The 23,728-nt window shown below is 38.3% G+C and overlaps 1 protein-coding gene across 5 annotated transcripts in view; it reads left to right on the top strand.

Annotated features, from left to right (window-relative positions):
* Nucleotides 1-23,728, top strand: part of COL12A1 (collagen type XII alpha 1 chain) — a 165,569-nt gene that overhangs the window by 54,266 nt on the left and 87,575 nt on the right. For 3 of the 5 annotated variants that reach the window (XM_044288838.1, XM_044288839.1, XM_044288841.1), the window contains exons 14-25: nt 1,343-1,612; nt 4,678-4,944; nt 7,050-7,242; nt 10,393-10,511; nt 12,868-13,017; nt 13,884-14,003; nt 14,130-14,294; nt 16,277-16,426; nt 16,839-16,978; nt 18,866-18,995; nt 22,065-22,210; nt 23,300-23,429. In XM_044288838.1, the coding sequence (XP_044144773.1) occupies nt 1,343-1,612; nt 4,678-4,944; nt 7,050-7,242; nt 10,393-10,511; nt 12,868-13,017; nt 13,884-14,003; nt 14,130-14,294; nt 16,277-16,426; nt 16,839-16,978; nt 18,866-18,995; nt 22,065-22,210; nt 23,300-23,429 (1,980 nt within the window). The remainder of the gene's footprint in view (nt 1-1,342; nt 1,613-4,677; nt 4,945-7,049; nt 7,243-10,392; nt 10,512-12,867; nt 13,018-13,883; nt 14,004-14,129; nt 14,295-16,276; nt 16,427-16,838; nt 16,979-18,865; nt 18,996-22,064; nt 22,211-23,299; nt 23,430-23,728) is intronic. The other 2 variants (XM_044288842.1, XM_044288843.1) reach the window with 1 other exon arrangement.

The raw sequence follows: 23,728 nt of genomic DNA, 5'->3' as shown, positions 1-23,728 counted from the left end.
CTGAAACTTTAGCGCATACCCAAAAAGGTCCTTGCACTTGGTAAACAGCTGGAATGTATATTGTAAAGAAGTTGCCTAGAGCCGAAACCTTAGCGCATACCCAAAAAGGTCCTTGCACTCGGTAAACAGCTGCTGGATGCTTAGGCTCTGACTCAAGTATTTCCATAATTTTAAATATTTGCATGTTAAAACTTACTGATTTCAGTGGGCAAAATATTTGGTCTTGATAAGCTGCTGCACATTTGGCCCTAACTCACTTATAGTCAATGAGAGTTATAGAAATTTAGACCAGAAAAGGTTATTACAGTAAAATTTGAGCTAGAAAAAACAACTTCCTCTAACTGTTCCACAATGACAGATGTAGGAGAAAATAATGATTGGTTATATTGGAGCCCAACATGCCTGATCCTTTGTTGTTCCATAAGATACGTTGTGGTCAGATGGGTCTTTCAGTGGCTTGTCTCCCTCTTCACTCAAGGAGATCGCTCTTTGTTTTATTTCATCGTATGTATATGTAGACAAATCTGCAGGCTTCATTGTGTCTGAGTTCTGCATGTGTCATTATTCATTACAAATGTCTAAACAATAAAACATTACAAAATCAACCCAGTTGTGAGATGGAAAAAAACTCAACATAACGTAGCAAAATCATGTTGTGGCCAAACAATAAGTTATTACGCTTGTGTTTCTTGGGATTACATAAATCACTTGCACATTGTTCTGTCAGTGCACAGAGGATTGTATCATTATTACAAGAAATGTTGCCTTGTAGCTAAGTCTTTGTGAGGTCAGATATCCATGTTCTGCTCAAGTCCACCCAGTAATTGAAAGCAATTATCATCATCCATGGTGTTCTTGGTTGCACTGGTGGATTAAACCAAATGAGTTTACAAGTTCCTAGATGATTGCAATAGATTTGTTGAAGTCTTGCCATGTAATACTATGCAACAGTATGTCAAGTTCAAGACTTTTTACATAGATACAAGCATCAGATATCTTTTACAGACTTGCTTAGGATAGAAATGCATATCCTAAAGTAAGAACAGCCTTGGTTTTATGGGACACTAATGTATGTTTCTGTCATACGAGTCAAGTATATGTTTTGAAAAGTCCAAACTGCTAAAAAATCTTGGGGTTAAGGGATTAAAAAGGATATTTTTCTATTCCACTTATGAAAGGAAATGGATTTTGAACTAATACCACACAGGGTGATCATAATGCACTGTCCTGACTAGTGTCTCTTAAGAAGCTTACTTAATATTGTAAAGCTGTTATTAAAATGTGGCAATTTTCTTAGTAGAGTATGTCAAGTATTCCAAACATCTAAGTTTCTTTGTTACAGAGCGTGGGTCACCTCGTGATTTAGTGACTAAGGACATTACAGACACTACAATTGGAGCCTCATGGACAGCAGCTCCAGGAATGGTTCGAGGTTACCGAATTTCATGGAAATCCTTGTTTGATGATGAATCAGGAGAGAAGAACGTGCCTGGTGATGTTACAAACACAGTGTTGGATAACCTTACACCAGAGACAAAGTATCAAATCTCAGTTTTTGCTAATTATAAAAGCGGTGAGGGACCGCCACTTGAAGGAGAAGCTACAACAGAAGGTAATACTCCATAATGTATATAGATATTTTTTCATGGATTCATAAGGATCAAAATTATATCGCTGCAGAGAACTCGAGGGTAAAAGTCATATCACTAGGTCACATCTAATAGAATTTTAATATTCATTATAGCTTAACACCATCTGCAGTATTTGAAAGTGACTTGCAAAAGGTTGTAAACTTATGATGTAAGTAAAATGATCAAAACCATCTCTTTATATGTGGAAGTACAAAATTAACAAAACACACAGGAATTGAGCAGTCATCCAACATTTTCCCTCCATTTGCTTGCCAACACACCAGCGTGAAAGCACCACCTTCTTCTGTTATTACCACAATGGATGAGAATTAGCTTGAATGATATCGCTAAGTAGGTATAAACTTTACTGTGCAAAAACATTCATCGTACCATCACTAGTCACACAAAAAATAAATATAATTCTATGGTACAGTAGGTCCTTGTACATATAATGTAATTAATATCCTTAATTGATTCATGTCTTCCATGGCTTAACATGGCATGACATGGTCATTATCTACTGTAAAAGAAATATTATGCTTTCATGAGTATAACCCATGTAGAAAATGAGCTGATGATAAAGATCTGGCCATTCATTTCTGAACATCATTCCACAACAATGCTTGATGGGCATCTCTTACTGGAACTGAACTGGTCACTTCCATTTATTGTGCTCTGAAGCCCCTTGTGCTGGTCCTGAAGAGTTTAGTTCCCACTGATGAATCCATACAGTTGTTTAGTAAATGTGATGATTTATGATTTGCTTTTATTATGGCAGCATCAATAAAGAATGGTGGGAAAGACACAAGTAGTGTAGCGTTAGTCACTGGGGAACCTTTTCTTTATTTAATGCTGTAGGTCTTTCATACTTACTGTGTACCATGAGCATATTTAAGCTGTAATTCATTTTCCATATCATCCGGGCTCCATGACAGGACCAGCGCAGCTGTTCATATTGTATCACCTTAGACATCAAGTATAAACTTGAATGTGTTACGCTTATGCACTTACATGTAGATATGCCTATTTTTATGCATAAAATCTCAACATAAAATCTCAAGAATTTCAGGAAATTCGCTCACAGACATCTGGTGATAGATTTCCCAAGTGTTTTTCTTTCCAATTTTGTAAGACATATGGAAAACATGTGGATGGTTTATTGAATCCCCTTATTATTTTTATTTGCTGGGGAAAAAAAAAATGTACTGGTATGTTTTTTTTTTTCACTTCAATAGTATATTGGCTACTAATTTATAATGAATACTGCCAAGGGCGTAACTACCATAGCGGCATACCATGTGACTGCTATGGGGCCCAGGACAAGAGGGAGTCCAGTCTTAGTTGGGATTATCTCCTCCTCTGCTGGAGGTGAAAACTTCATCAGTACTCTACAGGAACAACTTTTAGCAAATAAGGAAGTGGAAAAATGGCCCTTCTGTCCTGTGTGGGGGGCCTGGTTTGATCCTTGCTATGGGGCCCTTACTTCACTATGTACGCTACATATTACCGCCATATACAAATAATGAAATTAATTGATATAGTAAATAGTTTACATATGTTATAAAAATATGTGAACACATACAGTACTATTAAGTTAAATTGGCAATTCTTTGCAGTCAAAGATGTAGCTAGTAATCAAAGGGCCTCACTGTATACCCAGGAATTAGACCTCACTCTTCACCTGGGCCCCAATACTAGCCCTCTAATAGGTCCAGCAAGAATAACAGATGACCTTTTTGCTCCAGGGACCAGCTGTGACCATAACCTGTGCAATCTCTATGCTAAAACCTACCTTCTGTAGCAAGTGCATTCAGGATTTATGAATATCTTGGTCTCCACATCCTTATGTTTTTTTTATCTTGCCATCAAATCTTTGCTACCCTCTTCCATTGTCCCATCATCATCCTCAGTAATCAATAAGTGTAAGCCACATTTTAGTAAAGATAAGCATCCTTAGGCAGTCAGTGCACATTAATGTCGTCTGAATTATCTAATGTTTTGTAAAGGGGACACCAAACTCTTTTCTGATGGCAGATTTAGCATGTTGAATTTCAACACATCCAATCCTTTTCTTCTCAGACGAGGTAAGCCACCACTAAAGGAGTCTTACTACCTTCTTTCCATTGCAAACACATGCACCCTTGGTCAAGGCAGCCATACATCTGTATGGGGGAGGTGCAAATAAGCATTCAGCTTTACAAAGTTCATGGCAAGCTTTAGCTGTTAAGTCCAAAAACAGGTCCTGTGCCTACTATCCTGGCAGTTATGTCCATGTCTTCAGCTTTGCATCTTATTATTGGAACTGTACCATAGTTAAGTGCAACTGTTTCAGTAATATACTGTAATATAATTAGAGTTAGGAATAGATATTTAGGCAACTGTTTACAATTTTTGAAAAATAAAATAAAAAATATATAGTGTAAATGCATACAATAAAATTCTTGATCTTGCCTTTTATATACCATATATTGTCTTCCAGACTTGTGATAATTACTCTGCACGTATTAGTTTCTTCTAGAGACTAATACTTGCAGAGTAGGCACCAGCCGAGGCTCAGTACAACTTTCTACTATGTGCATGCAGTAGGTTGAAGAATCAATGTAATTAGAGATGAGTGAATTTCATATTTTGAAATTCATTTGTGCTTCGTTTGGTGGTAAAAGCAAAATAGAATTGCGTTATGGTCTGCGGTAACAGAATCCATAACGCAACTCTGCTTTTACCACCAAATGAAGCGCAAACAAATTTCATAACATGAAATTCGCTCATCCCTAAATGTAATGTCAAGTCATCATCTACTGCCAGGATGACATATGTAATAATTACGGTGATAGCATATGTGCAATTAAAATGTCATGGCCTAGTACAGAAATTCAGACATTGGCATGGTTTTGACTGTTCCGCCCTCCTAATTATTACAATTATACATCACAAAGTTCTTTGTGAATTTGATTATCATACTCTTGAAAGCAGCCAAACAATTTAATTTTGTGTCGATGATTTCATTTAAGATGCAAAAAATTATTTACTTTTTTTATATAAACAGTATCACTGGATGCCAAGAAACTAAGAGTGACTGATGAGACAGAAAATACTATGAAAGTGACTTGGACACCGGCTCCAGGGAATGTGGTGAATTACCGCGTTTTCTATCGCCCACGAGCTGGTGGAAGACAAATGGTTGCCAAAGTACCACCTTCAGTCACCACCACTGTATTAAAGAAGCTTCAACCCAGGACCACGTATGATATCACAGTTGTCCCAGTATACAGATCAGGGGATGGAAAGGCAAGGCAAGGAGAGGGAACTACAGGTATGGTGAAATGTTTAAAAAAATATTTACTGGTATTTTCCCAAACTTTATAACCATCTTTACACTGAAAATAGGAAGATTTATGCACATGAAATTTTCCTTACTAAGTCGTGTTTAGGAATTTAAGTGCATTATCAGAGCCTTCACATCTTTCTATCTATCACAAATGAAAAGCAGGTATGGCTAATATGCTATTCAATAGCTAAAGTATACATGACATTTAATGTTTGAGGGCAAGCTTGGACTGGCCCATAAGAAAGCAGGCGAATGCCCTCCCACAGGGAAACAGGTGAATCCCTGCTGGGCCCCTAAGCAAAGTGGGCCCCTAGGCCCCACCTCCTGCACAAGTGGTGTATTGCATAGTACACTAGTGTTGAGTGTGAATATTGTAATTGCAATTTTTTTATCACGAATATCGGCACTTTGAGAATTCATGAAAATCTAGAATATAGTGCTAGATATTCATAATCGCGAATATTCTAGATTTTTTTTTCATCAGTAACCTCCCTTTTTGCTTGTGGGCCAATGAGAAGGCTGCAATATCTTTGTCAGAGCTTAGCAACATCCCTAGCAACCAATAGGAAAGTTGCCTTCCCCTTTACTATATAAGAAACTACCCAGCAGCCATTTTCAGCTGTTTTTTTGCAGTTCTGAGAGAGAGAGAGAGAGAGAGAGAGAGAGAGCAGTGACATTGCTGTGCTCTGTGCTTTCATCTGGATCCTATTCCTTATCCAATTACATTAGATAGTTAGTTAACTCATATATATATAATACAGATAGTGGGAGATAGTCAGTGTAGGATAGATAGTGATATAGTGTAGCTGATAGGTTACAGTGCAGGGTGTTAGGTAGTGTGATAGGAATTACTGTTTCTCTGCTGTCCATACATACATACATTTGCGCAATCGTGAATATATTAGAGCACTCTATCAGGAGTTCTTCCTCATAGTCACGAAAGTTGCTGCCAACCATTTTCTCCAGTCTCAGGAAACTTCTAGCAGCTTGACAAATGTAGCAAAAGTGAGCCATGCCTGTATTGCGAGCGCAAATTACATTGCTGATTTTCGCAATCAAGAAAATAATGACTGGAGATTGCGAATTCTAGAATTTGAGAATTTATGGCGAATATTAGGCCATAAGTTCATGCAAATATTGCAAAAACAGATATTGCCTATGCCGCTCATCACTACAGTACACTGACTGCACTAGTTATAGATACGCAGTGTACAGCATCTCAGCCTGCCTATGCATCATAAAAAGTCTACAGATGCATCGGGAGGCTGAGATGACTAATAGCCACAGAGGCCGGCCAACCAGTATCCTCTTTCATCAGGGACCTGCCAGGGACCAGTAATGAATTTTACTGGTGGGCCCTAGGCACCCCAGTCAACAGTGATTAAGGAGTTATAGTTTTATCTATCCATGTTATATACAAATTCAAAGAAAGTTTTACTTTACAATAACTTATGAGTATTTGTAAAACCCAGGAACTCTTGGTAAAAACTGTCTGAGACACATATTAATATTTAGCTCCCTTGGGTAATAAAACGTGCTATTTGCAATCCATGGAAACAGTAATGGAAAGTTTGTTACACTTCAGAATGGAAATGGTGTCTGAAGAATGTATATAGAATAATATATAAAATTAACTTTTTTAAACATAGACATTTTCGTTGCCAGTGAAGTTAATGCCAGGAAAGATTAGTCTTCTCTATGTAACATAAGTGGCCAGTTCTGCAATGGAATATTTTATTAAGCTTCCTACATGAGAACATAAATATTCTATACTTTTACATCCAATGTACATTAGACAGTCTTCAGTTTGCTGTAAGATCAACTTAGTCTGCAATTACTAGTCTTAAAGGGTTTTTCGCACATGTTAACTAATGACCTATCTTCTGGATAGATTATCAGTATCTGATTGGTGGGGGTCCCTGCTGGACTTTGTGATATTTAAGTGAGCAAGGGAATTGGGGATTAAAAATTATTTATCTATCTCTATCTGTCTACCTACCAGTTTACCTAATATCGATTTGTCTGTCTATCGTTATACCTATTATCTATCTATCTATCTATTTGTTAATCATATTTTTACCTTAATTTAGCCTCTCCCTTCAAACCACCAAGAAACTTAAAAACTTCAGATCCAACTATGTCCACATTCCGCGTGACTTGGGAACCTGCTCCTGGAGAAGTTAAAGGATATAAAATCACTTTTTTTCCACTGGGTGCTGAAGAACAACAGGGGGAAATGATAGTTGGTCCATATGACAATACAGTTGTTTTGGAAGAACTCAGGTAGGACAAAAATGCTGAAGCAGGGATCAGCAACCTCAGGCAGTCCAACTGTTTTGTATATGCAAGATTGATAAGCTGTTCTTGGAAACTCATTACAAGTGAATGGAACATGCTGGGAGTTGTAGTTTCACAACATATGGGGTGTCAGAGATTGCTGACACCTGGCTTAATGCCTCAAATATAGATGTTTATTTAATAGATTTGAAGATGTGCTACTTTGTCCATTTTTTGGTCTCAGGAAAGAGATGCCTAGATCCCTAACATTAACCTCTCCCGCACCACTCATATCTACAATCTTGTATTAATGGACAGAGAACGACTAATTCAGAATGGAAATGAGAAGCTTTGTAGTTCATGCAGTGTGCTCAAATGTCGTGCCCATCACTATGCAATTTATGGTTTACTCTGAGTTCGGTTTCAAAGGTGCCCAGCACTTAGGGCTTATTCCCAGATGTACTAGCAGTCAGGAGACACATTGCTCCCCTTGGCTGCTGGCACTGCATCATATAGCACAAGGTTGACTGCTATGGCATGTAAAGCTGGCCATACACATAAGATTCAAATCTAAACCACACTGATCAGCTGAAATAGTCCAAAACGGATTGTGAGGGGGACGAGGTGTTTCCTTTAAATATTGCTGTCCCCGTCTTTATTTACTGCTACCATTTAGTTAAATTATTACTTGCCTCTGATGTCCCCCTTTCTTATGTATGTATGTGTTTATCCCTGTTAGTCTGCCATGCTCAGAGATGGTAGTGGAGCACAGCATAACCTGGCTTAGCTGATGGGAGCTGTGAATCTTGTTAAAGGGATTGTCTGGTTTTTTATATTAATTACCTGTCCTCAGGATAGGCCATCAACATCAGATCACCGGGGGGCCGACTCCCAGCACCCCTGTCGATTAGAAGAGAATGCAGCGCTGCGTTTTCTTAACTGTTAACCCACTTGCAGAGGCAGTAATAGCAGAAAACAATAAGAATCCAACTTACCACTGCTCCCTGGGAAGAAAAAGGAATATTTAGCATCCAGATGGAGTGAATGTGACCTTTATTACAATCAATATGAAAAACTAAATTCCGTGGAAAAGATACTTAGATGTTTTAGACCATCATAGCATTATGAGTAAGGACCGGATGGTCTGAAACATGTAAGAATCTTTTGTGCCGAATCCTGTCATGGAATAAAAGTTACGTGGACTCCATCTGGTTGCCGGATATTCAGTTTTTCTTCCTATAGAGTTGAGCAGTGCAGTTACAGCTCCTCCCTCCCATTCACTTTAATGGGAAGGAGCGGTTGTAGTTACACTCTGTCCGATGGAGGAGACGTAATTACGCTGCACCGTTGCTGCAAACAGCTATTGGCAGGGGTGCAATGAGTTGGACCCCCCGCCGATCCTGGGGATAGGTCATCAATATCGGAAATTCAAGTGTTGCTTACTACTTCTCCCCATGAGGGGGCAAATGCAAGTGGCGCAATATACTGTGGTGAGGAACCACAGCTGGATGTCTGAGGAGACAGGTGAATTCTGACTGGGAAAATACTATTCTTTAGTGAGTAAGAAGCTGGTCTGAGATAAAGGCCTATAGAGCTGTTCATGATTATTACAACTAGCAGATAAAGAGAATAAGTAATTAGCTGAAAGAAAAAAACTGTGACTGAGAGTGAAGGAAAAGTCCAACAAGAGGATAAAAGAGACTGTAGAATTTACAACACTTCTGCTGTTCATTATCAATTCTAGCTTTGAGTAAGTGGTTTTGCTGGAAACCATGATATAGTGGCTGAATGTGAAGAAATCTAGCTTTGAATAAACTATTTTGCTTAGAATAACAATACAGTGACTGGATAATAGTTCTTAATTCTACGATACGTGGTTTCAATAAAGCCATATTTTAAACCAAAGTTTCCAGGCAATTATATTTATTCATCTATATTTTTATATTTTACCTTATGTGCATGGTCAGCTTAAAGAGAATCTGTCACCTTGGGCAAGCCTGGTTAAGTAAAATAATACAAGTACAGAAGACCTTCTGCTGACTCCAGATCAGTCATTTATGTATCAGTACTCACCCCCCCCATCCCCCACTATGTGCCCACAAACCGACTGTGGAATGGCTAGAGAGAACTTCTCCGGGAGTCCTTTCCATTATGTGCGCATGTACAGCAGCCCTCTCAATGCATTCCATGGCTGGTTATAGCCCAGACAATTCATCAGCATCTCTCGAGCTACTACATACTATGTACTGTATGCAATATTTCTTGATCATTGTATCAGATTATCCTTGTATCAGAACAAATAGTTAAAAGCTGTACAAAGCAGTTTCCTTTATTTTATCTCAGCATTCCATGCTTCTAGCATGGTTGCTTCAGTTCAATAATGACTTATTATTGCATATGCTTTTTGCATCTTCTTCATTAATCATGTTTCTTTTTTATAAAATAATTCAACTAATTCAAGGCATATTATCCCAAACAAAAACAATAATTTTCTTCTGAAAATAGTATATAACATGCACACATCTCAGAAAAATGTAACAGTTGTGTTTCTGCCATGTAATTTGAGCTTGTACGCCCAGTGGTCCACTTGAAGCTTTCAAACTCTTTGAAATTTAATTATATTAATGTATAATCAAGCAGATGCATTTCTATTATGACTTGCCTTCAGTCATCACTAATAGTATTTATATTGTTACCCGTTGCCAACTTATTCATTAGCATGTCTGTCATTTACCCAGTTCCTTCCTTTCTACACCACATTTTAGCTGATATCCACCCAGACATTTTTATTCTTGCATTGTATGTATTTTGAGTTAAAAACATTTTTTTCCAGTAGGTCTTTATTAAAAATGTAATAGTTGTTCCTGTACTGTCTATCTTTTTTACATATAGAGTAGGGTGTTCTGTCTCCACATCATAGGAGTTGTCTGACAGCTTGTTCTGCAACCTCTGCTCTCCGGAAAGCTCATAAACACCTTTTTAAGCTGAATTCTTATCAATTTGATAAGAACTCAACTGAAATGCAAGAAATGTACTGAAAAATGACTTTAATTACCTAATAGAAAGACTGATATTTAAGTCTGCTTCTATATGTCATGGATTCAACCAAAATATGTAAATATAATCCTTCAAGATCATTTTTTTTTGTTTGTGCAGGGCCGCAACATCCTACAAAGTAAATGTCTTTGGAATGTTTGACAAAGGAGAAAGTACCCCCTTGATTGGAGAGGAAATGACAACTCAATCAGATGCCCCTGAAATTGCTGTTGATTCTGGTAATTTCCTCTCAGATGAGAGAACATGAAGATGGATTTAATGACTTGTAAAGTATGCATCGTGTCTTATTCAGTAGTTGAAATGCTCTTTTGAAACTTGCTCACTCGACTGTTTCAACATGAGCTGCCTCCAGTTGATTACATACTGAAAAGATTTATTATTCTGCAAAAAGTTTGTAAAAGTTCTGGTGATCTAAACATTACACAATATACATTCAGATAGTTTCTTATGCCTTAATACACGGTTTTCTCAACGCCAGTCCTCGGGACCCAACTACCGGTCATGATTTGAGAATATCCCACTCAATGAATACCTGTGGTAAGTCTTGATGCATTACAGTATATCACCTGCTCAGTACTAAGGAAATCCTGAAAACATGACTGGTAGGTGGGTCCCAAGGATCAGAGTTGAGAAACCCTGCCTTAATAGGACTCATGAAATAAATGTGATGATTGAAGACAAATGCAACTCTTAGTAGCCATCATCGGGAAATCCCATAAAAACATCCACAGATTAGAATGTATCCCCTGATATGATCTGGAATTATAGAAAAACTTTTTACGGCTTCACTGCAATAAACAGTGTCTTGCAGGGAGATGCATGCCAATTAAAGCCTGCTAAACCAGACAAAGAAGAAAATTCCAATAAGATAGGCATAAAAAAGTTCATGCCCAAAAATGTCAAATTCTCTTTTTACTCTGGAGAAGTTAAGTTTCTAAGGGATAAACCAATTAAGGTTTTGTTCACATTAGAATTAAAGAAATTGTCTCATAAATACATTCCCTGTCCTTGTGACCTATCATGGATGGTGATTGCCCACCCAGGACTCCCTCCTACGAGTCAGAATTGAGAAGTGCTCTCTATGACTGGCTCTCATTCTGGCAGACTCGAGCTGTTCTTGCATTACAAGAATGGCTATATTTATGGCCTCAATGTAATAGCTTATGGCTCCTTTTAGAATGGAAGGCGTTATTCTAGCCAAGACAGAGCCTTAAAGTCGTTGTCCGAGTTCAGAGCTGAACCCGGACATAACCCTTTCTTCACTCATTCTGCATAAACAAGTGTAGCATTGGAGTATTTCATGCTTCAATGCTCCCCCATGCCCTGCGCTTAATAGTGCAAGGCAAGGGCTGTTTTGTTTACATTCTCACTGCTAGGTGGAGGCTTCTGCCTAGCAGTGATCCTGGTGAAGTCACTGGCACTAATGGGCAATCTAAAGAGCTGCCCTACCTAGTCTCCACCTAGCATACCCATAGTGAGACCTGGTCTAAGGAAAAAGCCTTTTCCCTGCTCGATTTATGCTGAATGAGGAAAGAAGGGGTTATGGACAATCCCTTTAACTGGTTGCAAATAATGATCACAATTACTAGACTTATCATTATCAGTATACTGTAGATCCCCAGCAAATTGCTGCCAAGATATTTTATGTCCAGCTGCAGGATAAAATCAAGTGCTAAGTGTCTATATGCATTTGGACAACCAGATAAATCAAGTGAATTTTGGAAAATCCCAAAATAAAAGTAATGGGATTTGCTTGTGCTTTTTTCTAGAATGCTGTTGTATTTTCTCTCTTTAATTTCAGCTTAACATAAGAACTATTTTCATTGTTAGGTAGTGTCAATTTCTAATTCTTTATTGATTTTGGGAAATCTTTTATATTTAGAAGGCCTCAGTTTCAGGAAACATGATCCAAACAGAATGCACACTGAGTGGATTTTTGGCTCTAGTGGTGTCAACAACCAAAGTTGTTTGTGAATATTATACTGTATCTCCTTACAATTGTAGAATTCTGTGAATCTTTTTAACACTTGTAACATTTGTGTTCCGTTGATAATGTTTAGGTTTTGTCATGCTGAAGGAAACTTATTTTAAACCTTGTTTTATACATCTGGACCATATTCCTGGAGCATATATAAAAATAACAATGTGTCTCAAGTTATCTTCCTATATGGAATATTCTAAATGAATGGCATCTAACACTGCACAAGGTGCCACAGGAACACTGCATTCACAATGGACAAAGCATCCTTAGTGTATCGTTTTATACTCATATCCATATGTTTTTGTATAAGCTGCCAATGTGTTCTACTACATTGGTATTTTGTGTGGTCGATGTCTGTGTTTTCATTGTGAAACTTCCTATCCTTTTTGTTGTTTCTTTTCCTTCTTTCCCTGCAATGCTCATATACTTTTATGTGCTCTTCTTAGTCATATTAGTTGCTTATAATGTTGTATTTTATCATTGTCCCATATTTAGTTTAGCATAGGGATATCTTTATAACAATGAATGTGCTAATGGACTTATATACCATGATGTAATTACTGATGGTCTTTTTTTTATAACTATCGTAACAGGCCTGGAGTGCAAAACTAATGCAGCTGCAGATATAGTTTTGCTAGTAGATGGCTCTTGGAGTATTGGTCGACCCAATTTTAGAACTGTGAGAGCCTTCATCTCTCGACTAGTTGAAGTCTTTGAGATTGGCCCAGACAGAGTACAGATTGGTAAGTAATATGTACAGACTACAGGCAGTTATAGTGTGCAACTACTAGTTATACTAATTCAATGACAGACAATGCATCATCATAGCCACACTTAAGCTGACCATACACATGAAATGCCTATCTATATCAACCCCCCACCCCATAATAAGTCAGCTGAGTGTGAATGTGTTTTAAATGGGGAGGGGGGATTGAAGCCAATGCCATACTACTTTGGCAGTTGATTATCTCCCCAAGAACAAAATGATCAAGCATGTTGACATTCAACAGCCCGAACTGTATTCCCCAAAATCAGCCACAGAAACAGTGAGGAGGCCTACATACAAATTCGATGGTTGGCTGCTCCTACCAAAATTAGTAGATTCAGCCAATATAAATCTAATCTGTATGACCACCTTAACAATACTAATGTCTTCAGCTGAAGGCCAAATTACCCAAGAGGTGAAGGTAAAAAAGGGGCACTAGGATTTGACAATACTCAAGCCAAGATCTCCTTATTCTTAGAGCTGAGTGAATCAATTCATATGAATCTATTTGCTCATTAAAATAGTTCTTGGGCAGTGAGGGGCTGTTCCTGCTGCTCAAAGGGCTCATTCCTGCCACTTGACATGGCCAGAAGTCTAACCTGGCTCTGACAATCTCGTGCCTGCATCGCTGCTCCAAGTAGCCACAAAAGTGCAAAGGCTCTGCATGCTGCTACCAGAACAGCGACTGTTCATGTTCCTCTACACTTTCGGCTAAGTTACTATTGTTAGAAATGTTGGCATGCATGGTAATAATGGCAGTGGATTCTAAAAGATAATAATATGTATTAGAGTGATCCTCATGCTTTATCATAATTCAGTACTTCGCTTATCTTTTTATTTCAGCTCTTTCTCAGTACAGTGGAGATCCAAGAACTGAATGGCAACTAAATGCGCATGCAACTAAGAAATCTCTTATGGATGCTGTAGCAAATCTGCCTTACAAAGGGGGCAACACTCTGACAGGTAAATAATGGTATTGCTTAAGTCATGATCAACATAATCAGTTACTTCCTGCCTATCTATTATGTAAGTAAATGCAGGTTACAGCATATAGACAGAATGATAATTTTCTTCAACATGTTTCATTAGGTTTGGCATTGAATTTCATCTTACAAAACAACTTCAGAGCATCAGCTGGCATGAGACCCTCGTCACGCAAAATTGGTGTACTCATTACTGATGGAAAGTCACAGGATGATATCGTTGGGCCATCCAAAAGCCTGAGAGATGAGGGAATAGAATTGTATGCCATTGGTAAGCTTAAATCCTAAATTTTCTTCTTATAAAAAGAAGCCATATTCATTGAACCCATCTCTCACTGCTCATTTGGTTATGCATTTAGTAGAGTAATGCGTAACTTGGTTCCAGGGAACCCCAGGTTTCAGACAACACATCTCAGGATCTTTAAAGATAAAAGTGGGCAAATGCAGGGAAAAACAGCCATCTAGGTGACATCTTGGTAGATGTGTCACACTACAAGATCCATTACTGCAGCCAACCAGTGCTTCAGATCTTTACTCATTATTCACACAGACACTTTGTCATTGACAGTAGTATTAGGACAGAATCATACAGTAAGTAAAACACTTGGCAGGATAACTATAGTAGAGCTTCATTGGATGTCTTGTTTGATGCATATGTATACCATCAATTTCCACCTTTGACCACCTATAACCCCTCTTTGCATGAATTAAATGAAAATTAGAAAATAATTAACTTCTAAAAGAGAATTTAAAAAAAATTTCAGCTGGTTAAAATTCTGAATAAAAAAAAAAAAAAAAAAGATTTTCGTCTTTAATACTGCTCTTTGATAGACGTCGTGCTTTGCCAGATACTTATCTCTTACATAACATGTGCTTTTGTTCTTTAAATGTTAACTGTCTCCTGCATAAATGGCCAATAATTTTCACGCTGCAGTTAAAATGCCACAAAGCCATAATGTATGGAGGACAATAAAATATATTATTCCTTTGGCTTCACATTTTTGTTACTGGCAAAGCACGAATCCAAAGGAATATTTTTATTGCGTGATGATGTCTTGAATAGCCAGATTTCTTCCAGGCTCAAATCAGGATTGTAATGTTGGCTTACTGACTCCACTGTCTAGGTAGCATGCCAGTTTTCTGCCAGACAGATGACACTAAACCATGCACATAACTTAGTTTTTGATAAAGATGTGCCTTAAATTTAATTTTGGCAAATACCAGTCTTTTAAGTACTATGAGCTGCACACCTGGTGCAAATGAAGAACATTTAGAAATAACCAGTGTAAAAGTAAGCATGAAGTGTTTTAATACATTCTGACAATGCTCTGAGCTAAAATATTATGGGAATTGATAGAACGTAGAAAAAGTGACCACTTACCTGGCAAGCAAATGGGGTATTTAGAAACCTACAGTACATTTGAAATGCACCAATTCAATCAAATATATGGATTACCACTATTCAAAAAGAATAGAAGAGGTAAAATAGAATGGATTGGCCAGTCACCATAATGGTGTGAAAAAAAAAAAGAATGTATGTGCAACCTGGCTTGTTTTTTGCACACACTGTATACCAAACAGTTGACACCATAGCAATAGGAAATATAGACTTTGCTTTGATCCATAACATAAAGTACTGTCTTATGAAATGAACATTGTAACATAGTTTGTAAGACAAAAAAAAAGACATCTGTCCATCCAGTTCAGCCTGTTATCCTGCAAGTTGATCCGGAAGATGCATTAAGTTATGATAATATAGATGTTGAAATTCATCAGAGAAGAACAATCTTTTGAGCTCCCGTTGTGATAAATGGGTTCTCCGGTTTTATAATTCATTTTTTATCTGCAGAGAGAACCCCAAAGACTGCAGGTTTATGCCCCAAATAGCCATTTTTATGTCAGTACTTTTCTTCCCCGGTTCTCTGTTTTTCTAACCAATCCCAACATGCTTTGCTCTGTAATGTTTCACAGGGCACACTGAAACACAAACCTGCAAGGAAGCAGTTATCCTATTTTGTTTACAGGGACACAGCCTAGGGTACCTACTTTGAGATCCACTAGTACCCACCATTACTATTATATTGTGATCTGCTACCTGGTCGCCACTGGCTTTGATAGGTGGGTGTCTATGGCAAATATGGTAGAAGTATAAATAGATGACGAGATATGAATGGATAGGCAGAGAGATAGATGGGTAGACAGGACATACTCTTCACAATGTTACTAATGCTCTGAATTTAAATATTTTCTTAGGTATTAAAAATGCAGATGAAAATGAACTGAAAGAAATAGCCACCGATCCTGATGAGATCTATGTCTTCAATGTCAATGATTTCAATCAGCTAACCAACATTGTCGAACCCGTCACAACAAATTTGTGTAATAGTGTCAAGGGTGGAGGAGGTGAGTTATAATTCTTTTGCTTTGGGTACATTATACAATAACTTTAATTAGATTTGGCATAAGAATAAGACTAATCGTTGCCTATAGCTGTCTTTGAAATATCTTCAGCTTCCTAGTATGAGCCTAAGAGGCTTTCCTTTATTGTACATTGTATGCATTGATAGTAGAAAGAAGGTTAATTACTTTTGATCTCACACACCCAATGTTGTCCCTGCCAGCGTTAACTTTCTTCTTTCTCACACTTTCATATAATCCCAATTTCTGACCCTGGGGCCATGTACATTCATAGGCACTCCTTGTTTCCACAAGGCTTAGAATAAATATCTCATGTATAACAAATCCTTTCTAAAAGAAAGCACATTGTTTTCATTTAATGTGTAGATATGTATTTAAAAGACTTGCTGTGTTGCAGATACAGTGGAACCACCGTCAAAACTGGTGACCTCAGAGCCCACTCCTCGATCATTCAGAGTATCATGGGTACCTCCATCTCACAGTGTTGATAGATATAGAGTAGAGTACTATCCTGTAGCTGGAGGCAGACCTCAACAGGTGAGGTGGTCAAATAAAATATGTTGCTATTTTATAGGTTAAAGGGGTTGTCTAAGAGCTCAATATTGATTGAATATCCTCAGGATAAGTAAGTCATCACTTTCTGATTGTGGATTCCCACTCGCAACAACCCTTCAGATCAACTGTTTTAAGAGGTCACAGCCCTTTGTGGAGCCTCCTCACAGTATACCAAGCACAGCACCATACATTGTATAGTGGCTGTGCTTGGTATTGCAGCCCAGGCCCATTCACATGAATAAGACTAAGCTGCAAATAGGCCATGTGACTGATGAACGCAATGTCACTGGCCTAGAAAGAGGCTAGTGCCGTGGTCTCTTCAAACAGCTGATCAGTTGGGGTCCCTAATGATGGATCCCCGCTGATTAGATATTGGTGACTTATCCTGAGTATCGGTAATCCATATTCAACTCCTGGAAAACCACTTTACTCCTTTGTGCCACATTACATATGTTTTTTTCCCCATGCATAAGCAAACAACTACATTTATTGTAGCACTATAAAGACCTATAAAATATATTGTATATATGTTAACTTTTTTTAGTATTTCCCATCCAATAAGGCTAAGCTTTGTTTGATAAAACAGTTATTGCTGTGAATAACAATAGACTATATCACATACAGCTGACTTACAGCTCAACTATTTCTCATACACCCAACATACTTTACCAACCTGTCCTTGCCCAGAATACTACACTGGAAGTGCTGGTTGGTGACTCTCTTCTGTTGAATCCAGCAAAATTTAACATCTGATTATGCAGAATTGCAGTCAATTCCAATGTGTAATCTGAAGCTAGACTATGATATCACATTAGATGTATGTCAGCAGAGCTTGGCGATTTTGGTGGGATTGTTAAACAAACTATGGGGACCTCCTGATTCTCCCATGATGCCAAATGTCAGGCAGATAAGGATTGGGCAGTTGAATTTAAAATTCCGGATCCTTTTGTAATCCAGGAGATGCTGCTATCAGAGAAGTCTGGGATTGGCTTCCTCCCCCTCTTCCTACTGAGAACACGTGCTTGCTCGGCCAAGCCAAGCAGACATTTGTATGAGGGACTCTGGAGCAATAACTATTGGCTGAATAAGTGTTTGGCCAATGGCTATGTTACATGTATGTCTGGTCTTAGTTATTAGGTCATGGGGTACTTATCCAGAACAGTGTGCATAAAAGTTTTTTGTATTCTTTTTTTCATTACTCACTGTTAGGTAAACCTACACTATATAGGCCAACAAAGGTTTTGGAACTAAAATAATAGCCTCATCCTTTAAATAAAATAAAGTTCATCTAAGCAGTGGATTATCCAATTTTTAGTTAATTGGGTTGGTTATTAAATCTAGCTATAAACTAGGGATACAGCTCACAGCAAAGTATGTGGTATTAGATAATTATTAATTATAGTAATTGTTATTATGTCTTTGGATCATAATGTGGTCCTGTTGCCATTGGTGTCAGGGTTTCTGTTTTTGAAGGATGTATGAATGATTTTATGAATCCATTTTGTAATTGAATGGATCACATGTGATTGAATCTATCAGGTTTCCACTTTTTCTGCCTATCAGGGGAGGCTTGAAGATATTTGAACCATAACACCAGTGTGAGTAAAGACTGGCCTAAACTAAAGCTAAAACTATGGGTTTCAAGGGCATGGCTGAATCCATAATGTCTTTATTTTACTATAGTGCTTTGATTGTTCACCTAGGAAGATTAGAGCAGGGCAGTATGGGGCAAAGGAAACATTTGCTTACATCTTGCTCTTTAAATATCTGCTTTATATTGCTGTGCAGGTCAATAGCTATTCTGTATTGTTCTTACTTTACATTACTCCATTATGCTTGCATTTAGCTTCTGTTGTTGGCTTTTTGTAGGTTATTGTTAGCAGAAATGAAAGATCAACTGTTCTGATTAATCTCAAGCCTGAAACTGAATATGAAGTTAAAGTATTTTCAGTGGTGGAAGGAGAAAGCAGTGAGCCATTGGTTGGCCAGGAGACCACCTGTAAGTCTTCATATTGTTCTTAAAACAGCAAGTACACTGAAATGAATGACTTATTAAGATTGGCATATTGTTTCCATGTTTAATTAACGGATTTAACACTTGAACCCTCCCTATGGTTTTACTGAATTGAACTTACTATGGTACTCTCACACTTTTGGTAGTTTTATGGCCCAAATAATAATCTTTTGTGGCATAAAAAAAGCCACAAATTATGGTGCATGCCATATTTGCGCCATAAGTTGTGACTTTTTCAGCTTCTCGACACTCTTCTGAAGTGGTGCAAAAAGGGAGGGGCTTATCTGGAAGGGGCAGGACTTTAACGGCACCCACCTGATTAAGGATAACTGCACACGATCAGGATTGCGTGCCGATTTTCCTTGCTGATTTGCATATTTATTGTATTCTATGAGAATTTGAAATTCTAATGCAAACGGTGCTGATTTTTTTCTGTGCGGATTTTGACCTACAGGGCGGATTATAAAATCAGCAGCATGTCAATTTATTAGATTTTTCCTGATCCGCATGTAAATCCGCACCAATTGATGCGGATTGACCAGACAGATTACCCTGTGAACACCTGCGGATTGTCTGCATATAAATCCTGAATGTGTGCATTTACCCTTACTGTTACTTGCTCCAGAAACAGGTGTAGATTATAGCTTATGTCTACTTCAGCTCATGATGCACAGAGGGCCAGAAATGTGACTAATTTATTAAGAAGGCATTCACCTCTTAATAAATTAGGCACATCTTACTCCAGCACAGGGGGATCAAGACTGGCGTATGGGAGCGTCAGTCTTGATAAATGTCCCCCTTTGACTTTACTGAGTTACTTGTTAATAAATTGCCTTATTGGCTAAAGACATGTCACTACATGTGGTCTTAATTTACCAATGTTTAAAGTGATTAAGAATTCATAAGGCAAGAAACTGCGAAACGTCTGTTTCCTATAAATTAAACCACATTCAGTGCACATAAATGACCTGTACCACTGACCTGACAACTGCAATATGTCAAAATATGTTACAGTGATTGCAGAAAAAGTAGCATACCACTCTAAATAACCATCTCTCCTTGATGAATTGTAGTAGGTACATTTGAAGCAGTCTGATATAGATTTAGACTATGTATACATTTTTAACTTACATTAGCAGAAACAAGTAATATACTGTGCTAATAATTACTATTAAAGCATTAAAAACATGATGATGAATAGCAAATATAAAGTTTAGATTCGCCTTTGAACATCATTTGACAGAAGATGCTGTCTATTTACAAACTTAATAGCATGGCATTATGTCTTGTACTGGTTCTGAATTACAGTCTGTGTTTTTGTCATCCAGAGCAGTGTTCATAATTCAGCTGGTTGGTGTTGAATCCATTTGAAAGCTTGTTGACTTCTGATCAGGGTTTACAAGAACCACTGAATGTATTACAAGTGAACCCAAACAAAACTTCAGAAAACAGAAAAGGCAATACAAACGGTTTATTCAATGATGGTTACAAAACACAGAGATGATCAGAATCAAATAGGAAATACGGATAGGGAACAGTGCAGACCTAAACTCCACCTGACCACTGTCCCTACCTTCTTGGACGATCTGTCCTAAATGACAGCCCCCAACTGGTCGACAGTCCCTATGCTGGCTAAGTGCAGGGACAAAGTCAGAACCTAAAGGCAGGGACACAGCTAGAACCAAAGCATACTAAACAGACATGAAACAGGAACACAAGACCAGACCAAAGGATAAATGGAATCAGGATCAGAATACACATAGGAGGCATGACATTCATGGGCAGACCAGGACAAAACATGACGAAGACATGTCAGACATTGCAGACATATGCTACATTGATGAACGATCAGGCCGATCACACAAGTCAGGGCCGAAGTACAGTGACTCTGGTCATGATGGAAAACAGCCTGCACACAGCATTTCTAGAGCCTGAAGACAGGCTGATCTCCCAGGCACACAGTTCACAAATCTAAATAGAATAGTAACTAAGACACCTGAACACCTGATACTCAGACACAGACCAGGGAGGCATTAACTCTTACATGAACAAACATAGATACAAGTCACAGGGAACGGTTCACAGTTCCGCAGCCAGCGGGCACAACTGCAAGCAACCAGCATACATGGGAACACATCAACTGTGAGAGCGCAGGCAACCAGCCTACACAGCAACAAGGTATCATAGTGCTGTGACACTCACAAACTCACATAATGCACTGCATTACATTGTCCTACAGTCAATTGCAATACTAGGTGTCTGGTATAAAGACTACACTTCACATAAGTTAATAATGCAAACAAGGTCTGAAGTAACAATGGACATGACAGTAGTGTTGGTAGACCACTGAAACATGCATTGTTACCACAGCTGTGAATTAGCTATAGTACATGCTGTAGTATATAGTACAACACAAATAAAGGAATGTTTTAAAATTGCGCATTTTTGTATCAGTTTTATATTTTTTATAGATTGTTATGAAATGTGACTTTTTGCTGTATATATACAGCTATAGTACCCATCGTTGTACAATTGTACATGTAACCTATTGGAGTGCTCTAATATGCTTTCTAATGAAATATTAATCAACATATTGTACCGATAAAGCTGAAAGAGAATCGGTCACCAGGAAATTCACTGTAAAGCCAGGTACAATACATAGTCACTCTTGCTCCTGTTGCTTCCTATTCCAGCACCTCCTTCTGGCAGGGCCAGGTTCCTTCCTAGTCATCTTTCCTAGCCTTGCCAATCAAGAAGAAGTGGGAGGGGCTGGCAGAGGAAATAGGAGGGGTAAGGCTGCACAGAGGGGCTTGAGCCCACCCTCAGTGCACGTTACTGCTAATATGGAATAAAATAACTTTTTCTCCAGAATGAAACATCTGATCATTAAGTGAAAGACATAATTAGCTATCACTACAAGGCGCTGTGTCTGGTTTAATAGTGAATTTCCTGGGGAAAGATTCTCTTTAACTATTAACTATTTTAGACATTATGCCAAACAAGAGGGCAATAAAATACACAATTCTAATAACATGAGTCTACTTATTTCCACAGTGCCCATTCCTACCATTAGAAATCTGAACACTTATGACGTTGGAACAACAACAATGAGAGTCAGATGGGAAGCAGCTCAAGGGGCTACTGGATATCAGTTGTTATATGAGCCTGTCAATGCTACTGTTCCCTCTGTGGAAAAAGAGGTGAGGAATGCAGCACCGCCAGCCAATCCAAATAAAACATCAGCATTTGTGGTATAGGATAATGTGCTTAAGGAAATTTTTTTCGTGAGGCTTTTGTACAACAGCCAGTACTTTTCTGCCATGAGTATAATTTGGATCTCAAAGAACAATTTATTGGCGGGAGTGTAACTGATGGCAGCACACTCAATTTGATACTTTACACACATATCTATATTTGTTCTTGATGTATCTAAACGCTTTCTGTTATACGTGTCCACTTTTTTTTAATCCACTGGTCCATTTTTTTAATGTCTACACAAGAGATGAGGGAATAATTGAAAAGTTTGATTCGGCTGATTCGCCGAAAATTGTACAAAAAAATTAGCTTTGTGACAAATAAATTTGCCACGAAGCGCATTTTTTTGTAAGTAGCGGGTGCAATGACAGGGAGCTGCGATAGCGCCACCCCCGTAATTGTACCCCTCAGATGCCGCATTCATACATGATTGCGGCATCTGAGTGTAAAAACTGTGTAAAATTAACAATCAAAAAAAATTTCAAGTAAGCTTACCGCCTCGATTTGCTCGCAACGGGTCGGCCGCCGCCATCTTGCTTGAAGATCTGGAGCGAAATCTCGCAATGGGCGAGAAAACGTCATCACACCAGCCTGCCTGGTGACATCATACGTCACCACGTACGGGATTTCGGCCGAGAACTTCAATTGAGATGGAGGCTGGTAGCTCATTGTGAGCAAATAGAGGTGGTAAGTTTGAATTTTTTTGTTTTTTACACTATTTCAGGTTAAATCGATTCACTGACACGAAGCACGAGGAAATTCGGCTTCGATGCGAATCGAATTTATCCTGAAATTCGGATCGAACTGTGCTTTGTGGGATTCGATTCGCTCATCTCTAGTCTACACCATTCATGATCTGAACCAGCATAGACTAAAGGGCTTGACCAGTAGTAAAATGTTTTCAAATCTCGTTACCAGCAGTGGTTGGCAGCCATCTGTCTCATGACTATGGGTATTTTATGTCTGAATATCATCGTTCTAATACACCTAATAGTTGGAAATATACTTAAGTGAATTTGTCTTAACAATTACAGATACGTGTTGGCCCATCAGTCACTGATGTACGGTTGGAAGAGTTATTCCCAAACACATTGTATACATTGACCCTTTATGCGCTTGTTGATGAACTGACCAGTGACCCACTCACAGCTCAGGAAGTGACATGTAAGACTTTATATCATTGTTTACTACACTGAATAAGGAACTTCCAGATGGCCATTCAGCTAACGTCGGCCATACACATGAGATGACTGTTGGTCAGAAGAACATTTGTTTGGCTATAGTAGCTCTTCCAGTCTCCCCATACACATACATGCTGGCCTCAGGGCAGAGTTGGGAGGCCCTCTTATATATTAAATAGTTGGCCTATCTCGCAGAAATTGGCAGGTTTGTTCAAAATCCATATCATGTGTATGGCCAGGTTAAATGTAGGTCTATCAATAAAATCAGCCATATCTTTTTAG

This window comes from Bufo gargarizans, chromosome 4 (genome assembly GCF_014858855.1).
Source record: "Bufo gargarizans isolate SCDJY-AF-19 chromosome 4, ASM1485885v1, whole genome shotgun sequence".
NCBI classification, from domain to species: domain Eukaryota; kingdom Metazoa; phylum Chordata; class Amphibia; order Anura; family Bufonidae; genus Bufo; species Bufo gargarizans.
The sequence above is the reverse complement of the archived record's forward strand: the minus strand, read 5'-3'. Positions and strand labels throughout refer to the sequence as shown.